We start from the raw sequence: 20,588 nt of genomic DNA, 5'->3' as shown, positions 1-20,588 counted from the left end.
TTTAGCTTGTCCAGCTCTCACAGTGAGCTGAAGTTGTTCTGCTTCAAAATGATGCTCCATTGCGCCACCGAGAGGAGATACAGAGAATATTGAGTGAACACACCTCAGTCCTCAAACACACTTACCATGAAAACGCACACACTGTCGAGCTGCAGAAACCGTGGGAATAGTCTTCAGAGGGAAGCTGGAGAAATATCCGCTCCACTGCTTTGAAAGTCGGTAGGTGGCGTTGCTATGGGAACGTGGGAAGATGACCAAAGGCACGTTCTACCTACTGCTACTGGAACCAGCTTTACTGCGTATAATGTTCAGGCTGACCGGTACAAAATAAAAGTCCAGGCGTGTTTGTAAAGGTAAAAGGTATTTACTGGAAAAGGAGGTGGATATACACAGTATGTACAAACGTTAAGGCAGAAAGGTGAAGGTGTGAGAGGCATGCTGTTCCCGTTACACCGCTGCTGTACACACACATACACACACACTCTTAAAGGGCATAGTGTCACAACATGGCAGATTATCCTACAGTACATCATTAAAACATCTCAAAAAGGTGAAGCACAAAGACCAGATGCTGATCAGTTCATCTGTAAAAATACAAGCGCTCTAGTACGAGCCTTCCCACTGATATACAATAAAGAGAAGAAGAGTAAAAAAACAAAAGTACAAAACGAAGCTACTCGACATTCAGCAGGTAACAAAAATATCCCATCCTCGCTCTCCAATTTAGCAAAAATTACAGTATTCAATTCTATCGCTTCTATCCATCCTCCTGGTCCTGCCATCACTACTCTAACACCTACACTATTTGTCAGTTGCCAAAATATAAAGATCAAGAGTATTTTGTGCAAAACACGATCACACCTAAGCCCACATTTACACACATATAGGTAAAGTTCTACTGTGGTTTCACCTACACTCAACACCCCGCTGCTCTCTATGACTGGGAAAACACTACAGGGACAGGGTTCATACGGGTCCCGGAAAACCTGGAAAGCCATGGAAAATAAACATGCTAAAATCCAGCACTGAACAGTCCCTGAAAAATAACAAAATTGAGAAACGTACTTAAAGGTCATGGAAAATATTGTAATGAGCTCCTGCTGTCATTTTATACCACATAATATAAAAATGAAACACAAGCTAGCCTGGACTAAACAGCCCCAAACACAAATGATGGGTCCTGGAATTTAGTTTTTTGGTGCTTGAGAATTCCTGGAAAGTCCTTGAACTTGAAACTGGTTAGAGTGTATGAGCCCTGGGAGAAGGAAGCACAGAACTGTGGGAGTTGCCAGTAAACCAGTAGCTGTGGGCTATTAACTGCAGGGCTGATGACAGAAGATTTGGGGGAAATTGATGATTTCTTGGTTAAAGTGAGTCACATTATAAATGTCTGATTCAGTAAAACTGGAACATAAATGAAGGAAATGCTTCTGGGTTGTAAATATTGACCAGGTGAAAGAGTGGGACTGTCCCCGGCTGAGTGAGCGCTGTGTGATTCTTTAGAGTAACCTCACAGTAAGCATCCAGACAATCGGACTGAATTATACTGAAATGACCGAAAGGTTCTAGATATCATAACTGGAGTGTAACGGTCCGCGTAAGCGAACCCACACCAAATGTATCGCACTGCCACAGATTTACACAGGATGGGAAATGGGGATAATCCCCCCGACCCCCTGAACGTCTTAATCGAACAGCAGAGACTCCAAATAGTCGATAACGGTCTTTAGGGATGAGATTGGGCTTCCCATCGGCAGAGGCCCGTTTCAGCACTGGCCTGCCTCCTAGTGGACTTATCTTAAATAAAAAAAAATTTTTTTAAAAGAAGCTGTACAAAGTGATCAATACTGATGGTGTTTAGTGTAGAATATATACAGAGTTTTTAACAGCAGGTACACCGTATGTCCAAATGTTTGTGGACAATCCTTCTAATGAATGAATGACTCTCTGGAGCAGGTAAACCAGATGACCCTAATGAGCACCATGCTGCCTAGTACTTTTGGATAGGATGAGGTGGGCTGAAGATCATCCAACATCCACATATAATGTGTGTATGTATGTGTGTATATATATATATATATATATAGATAGATAGATAGATAGATAAACACACAGCCCTAGGAGTCATAGTGCAAAACATCTAGAGCCCTTAAACATCTACTGTACTGAGATTTTTACTGGTATTGCCACTAATTTCAGGCCCTGGTTTAAATATGGCTGTAATTTTGTCAAAGGGACTGAAGGTCCGTCAGTACGGAGCGCAGGTGAGCAGTGGGCTGTGTTTAGGTATTTGTGCAAATACAGGATCCAAAAAGTAGATTCACAATAAACAACAAACAAAAATAAAAGGATTTCAAATCAATACTGTTCTCAGACCAGCAGAGACGGGGTCACTACAACCGCTTCAGCCGTCCACTTAGAAAATCCTCACTATAAAAAAACATCAACATACAAACACAGCAGATCCTCGGCCTGTCAGTCAAACCTCCATACGTTCATCATTTTGGCAACTGTCAAACGATCTCCAGTGAGAAGCAGCTTCGCGGGTTTTTGGTCTGTTTTCACGGCTGAAGCTTTAAGTAGCGGAAGCTTTGGACGAAAACAAGGTAAACTCTTACATTCCACACACACACACACACACACACACACACACACTCTTTCATTAGTGCAGAAATGTTCTCAAAAAGAAAAATTCTCATACACACCCACTATGGTACAGTTCACACACTCTAATTTTACACAAAACTAATAGTTAATCATCACTTTCCCAACACACCACACACACACACACATTCCCAAAGTGTGTAAAATATATATACTTGACAGAATTAAGCAGAGAACAGACGGAAGAGTTTTAGATTCTAGCGAGGGCACACCTCCCCTGAGACATCTGGCCACAAACAAACAAACAAACAAACAAACAAAAATAGATTTCCCATATAAACAGTAAGACTCTGGAAGTATTGCAGGTGTTTTACATCAAAACATCACAAACTATAAACCTATAAACTTCACTGTTTATATATATAAAAGAATATTCATTACTTATATATAATCATCGCTGTCCCACAAAACAAACATATTTTTTGCTGTTTGTCACTTTTCTCCATAAAGTGAATTTCAGGATGAATGGACCAATAGAAATGTTCCAAAATGACCAGGAATTAAATTCCATAGAAAGTTAATGAAAATCTGAAGTTCCACTGAGTATTTTCCTTCTCTTATAAAGCTGCTGGTTTGGAGATATGAGGTTTTGCTCTGACAGCGATGATCTATATACATCTATTTATCAAGGCTTGAAAAATGAACCAACAGAAACGTACTTGGAATAAACCGTCCTATTAAATGTAGGGATACACGCTACAGCCGTGTGCACTCCTCAACCAGAAGTGTCCAGATATTTGCAGAAGACTAGATCATCAGCTCCGCAGACCCCAACCCTGCATGGTTCAGGCTGTAGTAACTTCAGACTCCTGCAGATGGCGCTGCACAAGGATGATCAGGCTATACATACCTGCAGGTGTGTGGAAATTGTCAGCATTTGGGCGTGGCCAAAGACCACAGTGTGAAGGAAGCAGCTGAATCTGCAGGTGTGTGGAAGCATGCGGTCAGACGGCTCACTGCCACTGCTGGTAGACCCGTATGACCGTACGCTGTGGTCTTTAGCCACGCCCACATTCTGACAATCCCTCCTTTCAGCCAATCATTAACCCTTACTGCACTGAACCACCTCTTCACAATCTACGACTCCCCTCACACACCCCGCAGGCAGCGCCATCTGCAGGAGCCTGAAGTTACTACAACTGTAAACACACAAGGTGACTCATTTTTAATCTGGGGAGCTGATGTGTATATGTGTGTGTGTGTGTGTGTGTGAATTCAATAAATAGATATTAAATAAGGATTTTCTATTGATTTCTATGATCATATTTTCTTTATCAGGTTGGGAATAAAAGGCTCGGCCTCAGACAAACAGAAACAATCTAGAAAAGATCAAAATAAAAAAATTTAAAATAATAAAATGATCTGCATGTATTTCTGATATGGAAGATATAGAGATACACAGCATGGCTCCCATCTGAAGAGCTGAAGTTCACTGATGGCCGATCTGTGCCGCAGTGCCAGTAGAGTTCAGACGTCAGCTGTGTGTCCTTTCCTGACCGTCTACTGGTGTCCTCGTGCGTGTGTGTGTGTGTGTGTGTGTGTGTGTGTGTGTGTGTGTGTGTGTGTGAAAGCGAGAGGGAGAGCGATGAAGCCTAGGTTCACATTACAAGACCTGAGTTTTTACTCTTTTTGAACAGTCATAAATTGGGGGTCTGAGCTTCCAAATGAGGAGGCTTGGGCCCCTCAGGGTCCCACAGCTAGCCCCCTGGTAGGAATGCTTAGAAATTGAAAATAAAAGCCCCTTTGACCCTGTAATGTGAACACAGCCGAGGCGGGATGGTGTGTGTGTGTGTGTGTTTGTGTGTCTTGGACCTCTCATGTGAACAGGCTCTGTTTGGTGGCGGCCTCATCCAGCAGGGCCTGGACGGTGATGCCCACTTTAACCAGACCCTTCTCCTCCAGAATGTGATGAGGCAGACACAGCTTATCCTACAGAGAGAGAGAGAGAGAGAGAGAGAGAGAGAGACAGAACAGGACAAACAGAAATAGATGAGCTGGGAGGGGCTTTGCCAGATGATTAGCATGAGGAAGGTGGACAGACATCACACTCCAGCCAAAACATTAGAACCATTGGCAGGTGAAGCGAGCGAATAGCACTGATGATCTGGATGATCTCCTGTCAAGCTGTGGATGAACTAGACAGTCTTGCCAGCTCTTGAAAGTGATGTTCTAAATAAGGCCGTAAGAATCACAGGAACCAGACTGTGATGTTCTAGATAGACGACCGGGTCAGAACATCTCCATCAGGCAGGTCTTGAGCGGCACACAGTGGTCAGCACCTACCAGAAGGGCTCCAAGGAAGGTCAACCTTGGATTATGGGCGCCCAACACTCACTGATGCTAATGGAGGCCCTGCCCGAAGGAGACCTTCAGAGGTCTTGTGGAGACCATGCCTCAGGTCAGAGGAGGACCTGATTAGGCTATTGGTTTTAATGTTATGGCTGATCTGTATTAGACAATATCAGTTAGAGCTGAACTGACGCTGTGTATGGATTGATGCTGACAGCAAACACACACACACACACACACACACACACACACAGTCACACAGTCATCTCTCAGATCAGCACATGAAAATAAGACTCACAGGAGAGGAAGAACCCAAATCTGTACATTTATTACGCTTCATTTACAGCCTCTATAAACAGCAGAGCGTTACGGGGTTGACCCCAACACCTCAGATTAGCTTCAGTACCCCAGAGAATCGGATCACCGCCTCATTACTGCACTTATCATGTAGAACCGCTGTTACTGATCCACTCTGGATACCACCTCATGCTATGGACAAAAGTATTGGGACACCTGTTTAGTATTCACTGCTTCTTCTGAAATTGAGGGTATACAAAGAGCCGACCCTGCTTTTGTTGGAGTCTCTACTGTCCAGAGAAGAAGACTTTCTACTAGATTCTGGAGGAGGAGCATTGCTGTGAGGATTTGATTGCATTCAATGACAAGAGCTTTAGTGAGGTCAGGATGTCGGATGTTGGACCCCACCTTAGACATCTCACAACTTAACTCCTTCACAACTCATCCTGAAAGTAGCGGATGGAGCACCATCATCATTCCAGATGGATCAGACTGTATCAGCCAAAACCTTTAGCATTAAGGTCTGTATTGACCGATACTCAGCTCGGATCAGATCGGTATTGGCCAGAGCTCAGCATTAAGACACTTGAATCAGATCAGTATTGACCAATACTGAGCATTAGGGTATTTTGAACAGATCAGTATTGACCAATACTGAGCATCAGGGTATTTTGAACAGATCAGTATTGACCAATACTGAGCATCAGGGTATTTTGAACAGATCAGTATTGACCAATACTGAGCATCAGGGTATTTTGATCGGATCAGTATTGACCGATACTGAGCATTAGGGTATTTTGAACAGATCAGTATTAAGGTGCTTAGTATTAAGATACTTGGATCAAAACTGTCCAGTGCTCAGCTTTAAGATCTTCGTATCAGATCGGTATGGACCTCTACTCAGCATTAAGGTATTTTGATCAGATTGGTATCAGCCAATACTCAGCATTAAGATAAGATACTTGGATCTAAGCTGTCCAGTGTCCAGCATTAAGATACTCGGATCAGATCGGTATCGTTAAAGGAACTGACAACACCGACAGCTTTAAGATACTCAGATCTGACCGATATCCTCAGACACTCAGCATTAAAGTACTCTAACTGATTGATACGGGCTGATACTCCTGATTAAAAAGCTTGGATCGGATCGGAATCAGCCGATACGTACGTTAATCAGCCATTAACGTACTTGGATCTAATTAAGGGCCCAAAAAAACTGGATTGGGACCTCCCTAATTTTTAGTGTTTACTTTTGTACAACACAGTTCCTGCACCTCCAGACTCGTGAACCTAGTGAAGATCTGCAGGACTCTGTATTTCCTGAAGGTATTAAGCTAATCAGAGATGGTCAGTGAGGAAAGTGTTGACAGTAACTGACCATAAACTCAGCACTGAACAGAACACAGGCAGAACACAGCCTGCCGGCGCAACGGTCACCAAAACAAACCTGGGGTGGAGGCCGCAAAGCTCTCAGGAACAGAAGCGTGGAAAATCAGGAAGGAAATCAGACAGACTGTTAAGTTCTCCTTTAATGACTGGCTAAAGACGACTGAGATGAAGAAGAAAGCAGTCTTTCACTCCGATGTTGGTCTGATTCCATTTTCACAACAATGTCACCCAAAAAAGTGCAAAAGTTCTTGTGCCGTTGACCTGAAAACGAAGCGCGATCCACGTCCGAAGCTGCAGCGATTTACAGGCTCGCGAGTGGTTGATTAGCCCTTCAGTGTGTCCAGAACATTCCCAGAAGCCTTTTGCTCCAGGAAACCAGAAAAGATCCTGATTCTACGTACAATTCTGTCATCAAACCGAATCAGTGAGTGTGTGTTGCGGCATGGGTCGCTATGCCCTGTTTCAGCCACTAGGAGGTGACGCTCTCCTATTGTGCAGTGCCTAATACAGCGGTTAATCATCCTGTGGTCAACAGCATGACTGTAGAAGACATGGACAACGCAACGTCTCTTAAAAGTGAAGCCACCACAGGTCAAATGCCTCTGCTGGCTGGTTGCAGTATGATGTGTAGCTCCGCCCATCCCCATATGTTTCAATTACAAAACAGCCCCGCCCATTTTCTCATCTCATCTGTCTCTTCATCTCCAGTGTCTCCAGATTCCAGCAGTAAGTCTCCTTGTGCTGATATCGACCTATTTTTATTTTCCCCTAGAAATCAGTTTTAACCCTTACTCTGCTCTATCGTAAGAAGGCAGGGCTACATTTAGGAATGCAGTGATTGACAGACAGACAGTCTTGGCCGGAGCTGAGTTGTAGAGGAACTTACATGAGCTGCACTTTTACTGTTGGAGCTGTTGTCCACTTACCGGACAGACTGGGAGTCCAGGGGGTAACCTGCTCTGCTGCTGCACTGGAAGCTCAGTGAAGACGGTCTGAGACACTGAGGCTCGGTCTGGGAGAAGGGAGCGTGGCTAACAAATGAATAGACGAGTCTGGCTCCGCCTGTGGTCTCGACTGGGCAAACTCTGGTTGCAGATTTATCAACATGGCGGACAGTTCTGGCTTCATTTCTATAGAACGGAAGGGACAGAACGGAAGCACAGCGTCCGTGTTTTCTACAGCCACTGGTCGACACTCTGTGTGAGAACTGTGAGTAAACGTACAAACCTGGCAACCAGAAACGTGTGCAGAGTGTTACGTGAGGCTGAAAGAAGGTGCAGCGCAGTGCAGTTGACCTTTCTGATTTAATCGGAGTGTTATCTCCTCATTAAAGCGATAGTTCGGAAAGAAGCTACGAGCATAATGTAGCTAAGCTAATAGCCAGATAATAGCATGGTGCTAACCGCAGGCTTAAATCAACACACACACACACTCATGTGATAATGTGCTTTCTGACACTGTAAACATGGACTGAAGAACGGACAAACGCCAGTTTCCAGGCTAACACCGTTCGTGTTACGCAATGCATCGCAAATTTTTTACCGAACTTTTCACCGAACTATCGCTTTAACTCTAATATTATTGTGGCATTTCTGCCTCGTTTGATTATGAGATAATGATGAAGTTGATTTAGCTGTATGGTTACAGTAGAATACTGTATGTGACATTTTAAGACTTGGCTCAGATCTTGGTATGGGGAGAAAGTGCAGAACTGCGCCCCCTGCTGGCTGCGTTCAAAATATTTTGTACTGTTCATTGGGATTTTTTGATAATCAACTTATTCATCAATTAAGGTTCCACTTTAGTGAAACAGGTACACGGACTCAGTAAGGATGGATCAATACGGAGATGGTCGGCCAGTGCAGGTATCTGATGGCGATACGTGAACATGGCTAAACTGTAGAAACTGGGACTAAACACACCTGGATCAGAACACGTACTAGTCGGGATCCAAACAGCCTGTTCTGCTACCCGGTTCTGCAGGGATGCACAAACAGGCCGTGACCTCCAATTCACTGTTAACAGGGTCTGAACGCAAACAGCAGGGGGCGCCCTAACCACCGGCCTTCACTATATCTCGCAGGTCTGATGTGTTTTGTGTGCTTTTCCACAGAACAGTGTGTGTGTGTGTGTGTGTGTGTGTGTTATGTCAGTTCGCTCCAGCTGTACGCCACAAACAGCAGCAGGAGGCAGAAAAGGTGCACCAGGCTCGAGCCAATCAGATCCCAGATCTGCCAGGAAGTGGGCGGGGCCTGAGAGGGAGTGAGGCCCTTGCTCTCGTTTTGTTTCTCCTCCCCGTCTCGCCCTCCGTCCGCCTCCTTCACTCCCTCGCTCTCGCCCAGCGCCACCAGCGCTCCGACCGTGGCCCTGACCGGCCGGAGAGAGCACTGCAGAATATCATACGCCGAGCAGAGAGAGGACTGAGAGAGAGACACACACACAAACAGAGGGAGAGAGAGAGAGATAAAGGGGGGGGGACAGAAAAAAGAGGCAGGGAAAGAAAGAGAGAGGGAGAGAGAGTGAGAGAGAGAGAGAGAGTGAGAGAGAGAGGGAGAGTGCGAGAGAGAGGTATGAGGATAGAGAGGGAGGGACGGGGGGTACAGAGAGAGATCAAGGAAAAATGAAGAGAGAAATAGAGAAAGAGAGAGAGAGTGAGTGAGGGATGAAGGAAGGGAGGAAAGGAGGGAGGAAGGAGGGAAGGATGCAGGGAAGGAGGGAGGGATGAAGGATGGGAGGGAGGGAAGGAAGAAAGGGAGGGAAGGAAGAGTGAGGTAGGGAGAGAGAGGAAGGAAAGGAGAAATGAAGGAAGGCAGAGAGAGAGAGGGAGGGAGAGAGAGAGAGAGAGAGAGAGAGAGAGAGGGAGAGAGAGAGGGAGGAAGGGAGAAATGGTAGGGGAGAAAAGAAGGGAGAATAGGGAGAAGGGAGTAAGAAACAGAGGAAGGAATTGAGGGATGAAGAGAGTGAGCGAGAGAGGGAGGGATGATGGGTGGGATGAAGGGAGGCAAAACAGAAATGAGAGATATGATGGGTGAGATAAGAGATGGGTGGAGGTGAAGGTGGAGGAACAAGAGGAGGAACAGGAGCAGAAGGAGGAGAAGAGGGTCGTCCATCAGGCCGGAAATAGAAAAGAAGGAAGGAAGGCAGTTAGAGGTCAGAAGGTCAGGAATAAGAACAGTAACAGCCCTGCTGACCTCTGAGGAGGAGAGCCATCAGCCTCTCTCTCGTGCTCTCTCTCTCTCTCAGAGGACAGGTGTGTCAGGCTGAGGTGTAGCGATGCAGGTCTGCAGGTGGTCAGGCGGAGTGCAGCGGTGGACAGAAGCAAGCTAGCAGCAGGCAGGCTAGCAGAGCAGCAGCGCTACAGGAAACGGAGCAGCAAAGCTACGACACAGCGAAAGCAGAGCAGCGCAACCTCCTACCAGACAGAACCTCCCCTACTGGGCCTTACTACATTCACGACAGGGTCAGAGCATCTCCAGAACATCAGGCAGGTCTTCTGGGGTGTTCCCCGTATCACAACTAACATGACTTAAAGGATCTGCTGCTAACGTTAGTCTTGGTGCCGGACACCACAGCAGGACACCTGCCTCGACGGGTCAGAACTGCTTCGGTGGAACGAGGAGAACCTACTCAACATGAGGAAGGTGGCACCAATAGCTTCCGATAAGTTCCAGATCATCACACAGTAGATTCTGAACCAGCAGTACTGAATAATTAGCAGGTAAAGATTCATTAATACTTAATTTTACTTAATACTTAAATAATTAATAGTTATTGAATAATTTGTATGTACTGCATGATTATTATTCAGTGCTACTTTAGTACCTGATAACTTAGTACTTACTATTTATTCAGAATCTAAGTATGAATTATTTAGTACTTATCAAATATTTTAAAAGTACTAAATAATTAATACTTAGAGTCTGAATAAATACAGAAATAAGTACTAGCTTAGCAGGTACTAAAGTAGTAGGCACTGAATAATTACTATTATTGAATAAATAGTAGATACTGAATTAGTATGTACTCAATAATTAATACTGAATATTTGGTAATGGAATAATTACTATGTATTTTCTAATTAGTAGCTACTAGGTAAATAGGTACTTAATTAGTACTAATATATTAGGTACTGAATGAGTAGTATTTACAGAATAATTACTGCTTATTGAATAATCAGTAAGTACTGAATAATTACCAAGTGCTGAATAATTCATAGGTAACTGAGTAATATACTGAATACTTAGTAAATACTGAATAATTAGTACTTACTTAATAAATAGTATGTACTGAGTAGGGGTTAAGTAGGAGGACTGTTCCTCTCAGATTCAGATTCCAGGTGAATCAATTCCGGGAGATTTGATTCGCCCAGAGAAAGTCACCAGGTGATCTTCAGGGATGAGCTTAGGTCAGTTTAATTACACAACCTTGGCTGACCTGTCCAAACGAAGGGTCTAGACTGTAGCTGGTTCTCCGCTGTGGGTAGAGGCTTTGCCCAGAGTAACATGGAGCCAGACTGTTGCCATGACAACTGAATACGTCTCGCTCTCTTCTCTGTGTGGAACTGAGAACTTCAAAGCCTCAGAGCCTTTCAGAGCTTTCGATTCCCAAAGGAATCAAGGAATCGACTCGTTTTGGAATCGCACACGCGCACACGCACGCACGCACGCACGCACGCACGCGCACACACACACACGCACGCACACACACACACGCACACACACACACACACGCACACACACACGCACACACACACACGCACACACACAGCCATGTATTTTGGTGAAGATGAGCTGTGGAGCGCTGTGTGAACCATGCACCACCGCTCTGTTGACCAGAGCCCGGCTGGTGGACAGTCACAGCAGAGCGGTGAGCACGGAGTAATGGAGGAAGCCCAAAGCCATGACCGATGACGTTGTCCCAGTAGGAGAGTGTGAGGCAGTGTGAGGCAGTGTGAGGCAGTGTGAGAGTGCTGCTCCGGGATCAGACGCACCAACTCAACAAAGCTTTCCTCAAAACAACAGAGCTGTTCTCCTCAGCTACCCAGAAGGTACGAGGTTTGTACCACCAACTAAGCCATGATTCATGAGGCTCAGTCTATTTTTAGATCTGATCTCAGGACAGCCTTCACATCTTCACACTCCCTCCCTCTCTGCGTGTGTTGATGAGATTTTGGAGTCGGACCCGCTCCTGCAGCAACGATTTAATTAGCCAGCCACATCAACCTGGTGGCCCAAAATAGGAATAGGGTGGCCTAAAATAGGAAGATGATAGTTTAAGTAGGAAGATGGTGGCCCGAAATAAGAAGAATAGTGGCACAAATAGAAGGACAGCTGTCCAAATAAGGGGATGGTGGCCCAAATAGGAGGATGGTGGCCCAAACAGAGGAATGGTGGCCCAAATAAAGAGATGGTGGCCTGAAGAGGAGGTGGTGGCCCAAAGTAAGGGGGTAGTGGCACAAGTAGAATTATAGCAGTCCAAATAAGGGAACAGTGGACCAAACAGGATGATGGAGGCCCAAATAAAGAGATGGTGGCCCAATGGAGGATGATAGTGGCCTAAATAGAGAGATGGTGGTCCAAATAGGGGGATGGTGGCCACAATATGATAACAGTGGAACAAGGAGGAGACTGTTGGCCTAAACAAGGGAATAATTTCAGAATTTCAGAAATGCCATGCCCAACAGGACACACACACAAGTGTCATCATTTCCCACTTACTGAAATTCTCTCTCACCAGGAGCTCCAGCAGGCCTCCCTGGCTGTGATTGGCTACATGGTTAAAGGGATGCTGATCCAGGAGTATGTCCTACTTAAAAGCCCAGTTCAGAGTCCAATCCCCCCCTCAGTCTCAGCACACTCAGCAGGAGGCCTCAACACAGCCCATTTCCTACTGACCCTCAAAAGTTTGAGGACGTCCATCAACTCTTAGTATCTCGTCATTTAAAGGTTTGAGTGCTGACATTGCAACAAGGCAACAAAAGGGGCGTGGCCTGTGGCTTTATTCCCAAACGAGAGCTTCGCAAACCAACAGCTGGATGTCCCCAAACTTTTGACGGGCAATACGTGTGTAGTGTGCAGTGCAGGTCTGCTCCCATCCTTATTTTCCCCAGAGTTCCTCTGTCATGACATAAAAGTCCTGACCTGGGCACAGCGCCCCCTGCTGCCTCGGCCTGGAAGTGACATCACTCACCTCAGGAACGCCAATCTTTCTGCAAGCATCTAGGAAGTTTTCCACATTTCGCCGACATTTAGCCATGCTGAGCTTCGGCTGTGGGTCAAACACACACACACACAGTGGGGGTTACGATCAGAGAAAAAGAAAATAAATAAAAATCCAGTGTGTGTGTGTGTGTGTGTGTGTGTGTGTGTGTGTGTGTGTGTGTGTGTGTGTGTGTGGAAACGCACTACTGCTGGGGATGGGACATGGATGCTGGCGACGGAGCGAGGTCGAATGTGATTGGCAAGATGACAGAGCACCACGCCGTCCATGAGGGAGGAGCCGAGGTCTTCAGGAAGCACAACTTTCAGTCTGCTCTCGATACTCTGCGCATGCGCACACACACACACACACACACACACACACACACACACACATATATAAAGTAAATAAGGCTTCATTTTTAAAGGCTCGCATAACTAGGCTGTTACCAGACTACTGCTACCAGGCTAGCTGCCACTGTTCTCACTCTGGCAGTGGTCAAGTGAGGTACAGTCAGTGTATTAGAAAGCTGTGTGTGTGTGTGTGTGTGTGTGTGTGTGTGTGTGTGTTCACCTCTCTGAGCTGCTCCATTAGCTCCAGCTCTTCCCGAAGTTGCTCCATCTTCCTCCTCATGGTGAACTGAGGGTCCACCGACTCCAAACTCTTATGTGTCCTTAAGAACACTGAGAGAAAGCACAAACAACCCTCACTAGGGGGCGCTGGAGTGTGTGTGTGTGGTGTGAGTGTGTGTGGCGTCTGCTTTAAGAGAGAAAGTTGGAGCTCATCACAGCACAGCTGCTGTTCCACTAACCGCCACAAGGTGGTGGCAAAAAAGCAGCTGACAGGCTACCTCAGAGAAATGAAGACAGGTCAGACTCTCTGTAGAAGTGGACCAACAGCGGTCACTGGACTGTGCAGCCTCGGCCAGGACTGTGCAGACCTCTGACACTGATCAATTTATTACTAATAATGATGACTAATCAATATCACTGATTTGAGGGAGGAAGACACTTATTCCTTTAGAGTAAGAGAGAGAAGAGTGAGAGATAGAAAAGGGGATGAGGACGGAGAGTGAGACAGAGAGAGAGGGACAGTGTGAGATGTTCTGTTTGGTTTCTGGACTTTCAGGAGAAGGTCAGAGGGACGGAGGGAGGAAGGGAGGAACGGGGAGAGAGGCAGAGGAGGACGGAGATCAGAGGAAGGTCAGAAAGTCTCTCTGTCCCTCAAGGACGTCTGGCTTTAAGGCCCATTAAAAACCAACAGAGCTCACCCCCCCCCTCTCTCTCTCTCTCCCAGTATGAAGATCAAATCTCACAACCAGATTTGGTGTGTTCTGTGTGTGTGTGTGTGTGTGTGTGTGTGTGTGTGTGTGTGTGTGTGTGTGTGTGTGTGTGTGAAGCCGGTTCGTGACTGGCTGTCCCAAAATAATCCCACAAATAAGGCCACCAAAAGAGGCCAGAGCCGAAAAAATAGCACATTCTGTTTGGTACGGGAAATCACACTTTTCATGCTTCCCATGAGGACAGAAGGCGGAATGCCAGGAGATCACAATACCAGAATTCCGACTTGATACTGAGTGTTTCAATACCAAATCAGCACAACAATCAGTCATCATACATCATACCCAAAACACACACAGCTGAATCCTGACACAGTCCCATCTGAACTTTCCCAAACCGCATCCCAACAAAACTCCGTTCCAACCCACGGGACACGATTCCGTCTCAACTTTCCCAAAGAAAACTCCATCTGAACTCTACTGTATCCCAACACAACTCTGAGAATCCGACTGTAGTCCGACACAATTTGGTCTTAACTCGACTGTATCTAAACCAGAATGTATCCCAACCAAAATTCTCTCTGAACCCAACTGAATCCCAACAAGTCAGTCTAAATCCGACTGTACCCCAATACACTTCTGTCTGATTTTGATTGGATCCCGACAGAATTCCGTCTGAACTTCATTGTATCCCAACAAAACTGAGAATCCGATTGTAGTCCAACACACTTTTGTCTTAACTCGACTGTATTCCCACAAAATTCCATCTGAACTCCCAACTGCATCCCAACAGAACTCTGAAGAACAGACAGTATCCCAAACTAAATCCCATCTGAATCTGAATTTAATTTGAACTCTACTGTATCCCAACGAAATTCGGAGAATCTGACTGTAGCCGGACACAATTCCATCTGAACTGGAATATATCCCTGCAGAATTCCGGCTGAGGAATACAGTATTCCCAACAAAATTCCATCTAAACCAGAATGTATCCCAACAAAATTCTGTCTGAACTGGACTTCCTGACAAAACTCCGTCTGACCAATCCCAACCAAAATTCTCTCTGAACCCAACTGAATCAGTCTAAATCCGACTGTACCCCAATACACTTCTATCTGATTTTGATTGGATCCCGACAGAATTCCGTCTGAACTCGACTGTGGCCTGAACTCAAACCGAATCCCCACCAAACAGAACCCGAGTAAGATTAGAAATCAGGATCCCAACCCATCCAAGTGAAGCAGGAGGAAATGCAGAAGGAACGGTAAAGACCTCCAGACTCCAGATCGGCTACTCCGAGAAAGAACTGTGGAAATCATCTGGCTTGTGATTGGACAGGGCAAAACAAGTAGGCGGACCTACCACTGATCGGCATGCCTCCGTCGGCTGGGCTATTGGCTGTGTCTCTATCGATGGGCGTGGCCTGTGTAGGGGGGCTGAGACAAAGCGGGGGCGAGCAAGGGATAGAAGGTGGAGCTAGAGGCGGAATGTTGTGTTGGGCAGTGCCAGTGCGGGAGAGGGAGGGGCCAAAGTGTAAAAAAAATCAGAAGAGAGGGAGGAGTTTCAGACATCATTCCACAGAGGCACGGAGAACAGCGCCAGCGAGACGCAGCAGAGAGTGGAGAGGCAGGGCAGGAGCGAGGGAGCGAGCAAGGGAGTGAGGGAGGGAGCAAGAGAGGGAGTGAGGGAGGGAGCAAGGGAGGGAGAAGGGCGGGATCAGAATGGGATGCAAAGCGTTCCACATGGAGACGGAAGAACACGACAGAGAACAGTAGAACAGTCAGTAAACGTTAGCAGCATTTCACAGGAACACTCTCAGCATGCTGTTACTGCTCCGATACACTCGGTCAGAAACCTCCACCCTGCCGGTCCACTGACCGCAGCGTGTCCCGTGCCCTCTAACTCTTCATCAGAGATCAGGTTCAGATCACAGAGCCAGTCTTGGCTGGATAGATTAGGGTGGGGGAGACAATCTACAGCACCACGGACATGTCAGTAAGACTGCTGTGATGAGAAAAAAAAAAAAAACACTGCGGAAAAACTAAAAATTCATTACACAAATTAGTCCAACAAGTTATTAAATTAGGGGAAATATTAAATTAGGGAAAAAATAAAAAATAATAAATTTTGGTTTTAATAAAATATTACAAAATAAACAAATTAAATAAAATGCAAAAACTGGTTTTCATATTTAAGATGAGGTTTTGAAAAAAAATAAAGTTTATTAAAATGTTAAATGATAAAACATTTAATTCGGTTTTAATAAGAAATAATAATGACAAATGAAATGATTTTTTAAAAGAATAAATTGATTATTTATTTCTAAAATATTCTAGGTGACTTAAAGATCATTTTTATGACAATTTCAGAAACAATTCTAGTTAATTATGGAGCTTAATTTGAATCTTTAAAGAAATATTTTTCCAAATTACAAAATTATAGTCAGCTTTAATTTTATTTAGAAATTCAAAAATTTAAGGTAGGTTCAAAGAATTCCAACATCCCCTCAAATTAATAATAATAATAATAATAATAATAAATAAGATTAAAAGTCATGAACCCCTTTTTTAATCATTCTATGTAGTTTGCAGGAATAGAATAGAATATTTATTTTAAATAGAATATATAACATTTTAAAGATTAGCACAAATAATTGTACAAAATTCCAGTGAGCTTTTACATTTATAAAAAAATAATTAAGGCAGGTTTAATGAGGTATAATAGTGAAAATTTGCTAAATGTAAAACAAGATATTATTATTCTAGCTAGTGCTTTTAAATATAAATAAACTGTTATTTACATTAAAATATATTTCTTTAAATTTCTATGTGTCTGCAAGAGAAAATGATGACTTCAAATTGGAAAAGTTCCAGCTGGTTTATATTTAAATAATAAAAATATTTATGAAAAACTTGATCAGGAAAAAAATAATAATTAGTGTGTGCTGAGAACAGCCCACCACCCAAACAGTACACACAACCTCAGAAACTGACCAGTAATGAACAGGGAGGTGGGGTAGGGTGGGGTGGGGTGGGGTGGGGGGCTGCCATACTGCACTGACAGTCAGTATACAGTGGACCCATCATGTAGGTGGAGCCCATGAAGTGGCCCAAGCGTGAAGGTCCGGGTTTCTAATGAAGCGAGCACAGAACAGCATGGCTGAAGCTAGTCAGTGATGCTACATATGAAATGGACATGGCTAACATTAATGCTAGCTGTTAATGCTACATGTCAACATGAGGGACATGGATAACAGAGCAAACACTGCAGCAGGGGTTAGTGGGACAAGCTGGGGAATGTCTGAGGAGCTCCAGAGGCTCTAGAGGTCAGACTGCAGTAAAGGCGTGTCCAGCACTGTGGGCTAACGGTCTACTGTGAGGGGGGCGCTTCTTCAGGGCTGTCCACCCTGAGAACCACTGCAGTGTTTTAGCCAGCTCTGATATGCACATACCTGTATATACGGCCCTGCGAGCCTTCGAGCTGGTGTGAAGTGAGAGCAGTGAGAGATCTCATACGAGCACCAGGCTTTAAGATTGTTCCCGCTCTTCTTTCTGCGCTCACCTGATCGGGGCTTGAGGCCGAAGGGGGGGCTGCTGAACGGGGGCGAGGACACCGGGGTCTGGACGTCGCTCTGAAAGGTAGGACATTTTTACAGTAGGTTCGTTTACAGAATATCAGACAATTATATGGACTAAAGTATTGGGACACCCACACAGTTCACCAGCTGACTTGTTGTTGTTGGTGCAGCGGTGTCTCCTATTACATACAGAACCACGCTGGAGTTCAGGGAGCTCTTCAGAACCTCCCGTTCTTTCACTGATGTGTGGAAGAAAGGCAGACTGCAGGACTAGAGGCTGGATTTATACACCTGTGGCTGAATGGGACTGAATCGGATACCTGAATTCAATGATTGAGAGGGGTGTCCCAATACTTTTGTCCATAAAGTGTATGTAGAATATGAATATAATGTATATACTGCAGCAGTAAGGAGGTACCTTCTCTACATAGTGTGTGAGATGATCATCTGACCTCTCCTGAAACATCAGCTCCGCCTAGAACAAAAAAAAACAGAACCACTGTCGGTCACCAGCGCCCCTGCTTTTAAACACACTCAGCATGTCTAACTGACTGACCGCTGCAGGCTCCCGGAATGAAGCAGGGCAGCAGGGAAACGGGGAAGAGGGGAATAAGTCCCTACATATATATATACACACACACACACACACACACACACACACACACACACACACACACACACTGAGTGATGAGATTATAACCTGGAATATGAATAAAAGGGGTTCTGGTGCTGATGAGAGTGTGTGTTCTGGTCCAGAGTGTATTCTGATGTGTGTGTTTGGGTTCAGTGTGTGTTCTGATGAGAGTGTGTGTTCTGGGTCAGTGTGTGTTCAGCTGTGACAGTACAGGCTGGAGCTGCCAGGGCTCTGCAGGGCTCTGCATAGAGACACAACGAGGGCCTGTTCTCACCCTCAACAAACACCTCCCTCATCTTCCTCCCAGTCTTCCCCTCCCTCCTCCTCCTCCTCCCTTTTGCTGTTAAGCTGCTGAGCATGACCAAATGTAGGCGTGTCCCAACCTTTCCACATCTGCGGTACATCACAAGGAAGCCAACATACTATCTCTCTCTCTCTCTCTCTCTCTCTCTCTCTCTCTCTCTCTCTCTCTCTCTCTCTCTCACACACACACACACACACACACACACACACACACACACACACACAATAGCTATATAATATAAGGATATAGATGTAGCTAGACGCATGGTTTTGACAGAAGAGTGAAATTTGATGATGATGATGATGATGAATAAAGGTGAAGTGATGATATCAGACGTATGCAGGACGTTTTCATAAATTAGTGATGCACCGAAATCCAGAAATGTATAATATTATTATGTGTGTGTGTATGTGTATGTGTATATATGTGTATATACATATACATTATATATATGTATATATATATATATATATATATAAATAAACACACACATATATATAATTATAAAATATATATAAATAAATTGCTGCTATGTTGTTGTTTTTTTTTATTTCTTTGCTTTCCCACTTTTCCTACTCATGTCTACCCTTCTTATATTCTATATATTTAGCATTATTATTATTATTATTATTATTATTATTTTATCTATTTAATAATTGCTCTTTGGGTGTAACTGGAATTTCGTTCAATTTCGTAACTCAATTTCGTTCAACCTCATGAACCACATATGATGCGAATGAAGGCCTGACTCCAGTAAACCCGTTGGACTTCCGGTTCATCCGGTGCATCCCTCTCCACGATGCGGTTGGAGATGGAAGGGCTACAGGACGCGGGGCTCAGATGGAATGGATCTAGGTCTAAGAACGCTCACACGCTTCCAGACTGGAACGTCAGTTCCCGGAAGTTTTACCTCTTGAGCCATGTGGTGGGCGTACTGCTGGCACGCGAGCTGGGCCTCCAGCCGGGCCCGTTCTAGAATGTACTGTCTCTTCTTCTGGAACTCCCAGCCTCCGTCAGGACCCTCCTTCAACAACAACAACGACGACACCTCACAACTCCTACAGCTACACCACAGCAACCCCCCAAACCCCCTACAGGCCGCCGTGAGGGCCCACACTGCACCTTCAGCGCAACTACAGAACCTAGACTGGTTTACCAGCGGCTCCTGAATAATTCATAATGATTAGAGATCAGTAATTAGTAGGGCTGCAATTTCGGAGTGTATTAATATTTGAAAATGCCTATTAATATATGAGCATTCGAGATGTGTCCAAATGTAACGTTTTATTATTATTATTATTATTATTATTATTATATACAGAACAATAGCTAGTATCATTATTTATATTTGTTTACCTCTTAACAGCACTTATATTTAATGTATTTAAATGAGCACTGTTCTGATTGGCTGTCCTATGCTGTGCCTCATGTAAAAAAAATCTCTAGGCTGAAACACTCCTTACTTACTCCTTGGCGCAAATGGGCAGGGCTACATGCCTGTAAGCTGAATAGGTGGACGTATGCAAATGTGCTGCTTGTTGTCATTTCCATATTCGGACTTAGGAGTGAACGGGTTTACACTGTTTACGAAAACGGAAACGGAAAAAAGGATTTCTGATAATTTCATAGCAAGTAAGTGCTAATCATGGGGATTCTGGCCCAAATACAAGCGATAAAAACATCATTAAACAACTGTAACTAATTTTACTGTGTATCCATGGCAGCCGTAAGTCTCATTACTGAACACTAATTATTATCATTATAATAATAAATATTATCATAGCTGAATAATAAGACGTTTGGGGTTTAAGGGGTTAAAGCTTCTAAAAGTGTCCAACACAGTCACAAACCCAACACACACTTCAAACCAGCGAACCAAAACACAAGCCAGGACTGTGTGAAACACACACACACACACAGGCTACTGTATCTAACAGATCAGAAACACCACGGCACG

The 20,588-nt window shown here is 44.6% G+C and overlaps 2 protein-coding genes across 6 annotated transcripts in view; both read right to left on the bottom strand.

Annotated features, from left to right (window-relative positions):
- Positions 1-6,556, bottom strand: part of rpl31 (ribosomal protein L31) — a 177,071-nt gene extending 170,515 nt beyond the window's left edge. The window contains exon 1 of the mRNA XM_072686675.1: positions 6,551-6,556. The gene's annotated coding sequence lies outside the window, so the exon portion shown is untranslated. The remainder of the gene's footprint in view (positions 1-6,550) is intronic.
- The window catches only part of lrch1 (leucine-rich repeats and calponin homology (CH) domain containing 1), a 52,826-nt gene continuing 32,582 nt past the window's right edge, over positions 345-20,588 (bottom strand). The window contains exons 14-21 of one of the 5 annotated variants that reach the window (XM_072686667.1): positions 19,542-19,655; positions 18,112-18,168; positions 17,678-17,747; positions 15,479-15,592; positions 13,411-13,520; positions 13,044-13,181; positions 12,829-12,906; positions 345-4,593 (exon numbers count right to left, since the gene is read on the bottom strand). In XM_072686667.1, the coding sequence (XP_072542768.1) occupies positions 4,480-4,593; positions 12,829-12,906; positions 13,044-13,181; positions 13,411-13,520; positions 15,479-15,592; positions 17,678-17,747; positions 18,112-18,168; positions 19,542-19,655 (795 nt within the window). In that variant the 3' untranslated portion in view covers positions 345-4,479. Of the gene's footprint in view, positions 4,594-6,761; positions 9,060-12,828; positions 12,907-13,043; positions 13,182-13,410; positions 13,521-15,478; positions 15,593-17,677; positions 17,748-18,111; positions 18,169-19,541; positions 19,656-20,588 lie in introns of those variants that run through there. The other 4 variants (XM_072686663.1, XM_072686668.1, XM_072686665.1 and 1 more) reach the window with 4 other exon arrangements.

This window comes from Salminus brasiliensis, chromosome 8 (assembly GCF_030463535.1).
Source record: "Salminus brasiliensis chromosome 8, fSalBra1.hap2, whole genome shotgun sequence".
Lineage (NCBI taxonomy): Eukaryota > Metazoa > Chordata > Actinopteri > Characiformes > Bryconidae > Salminus > Salminus brasiliensis.
Note: the sequence above shows the minus strand (reverse complement) of the source record. Positions and strands in the feature narration are given on the sequence as shown.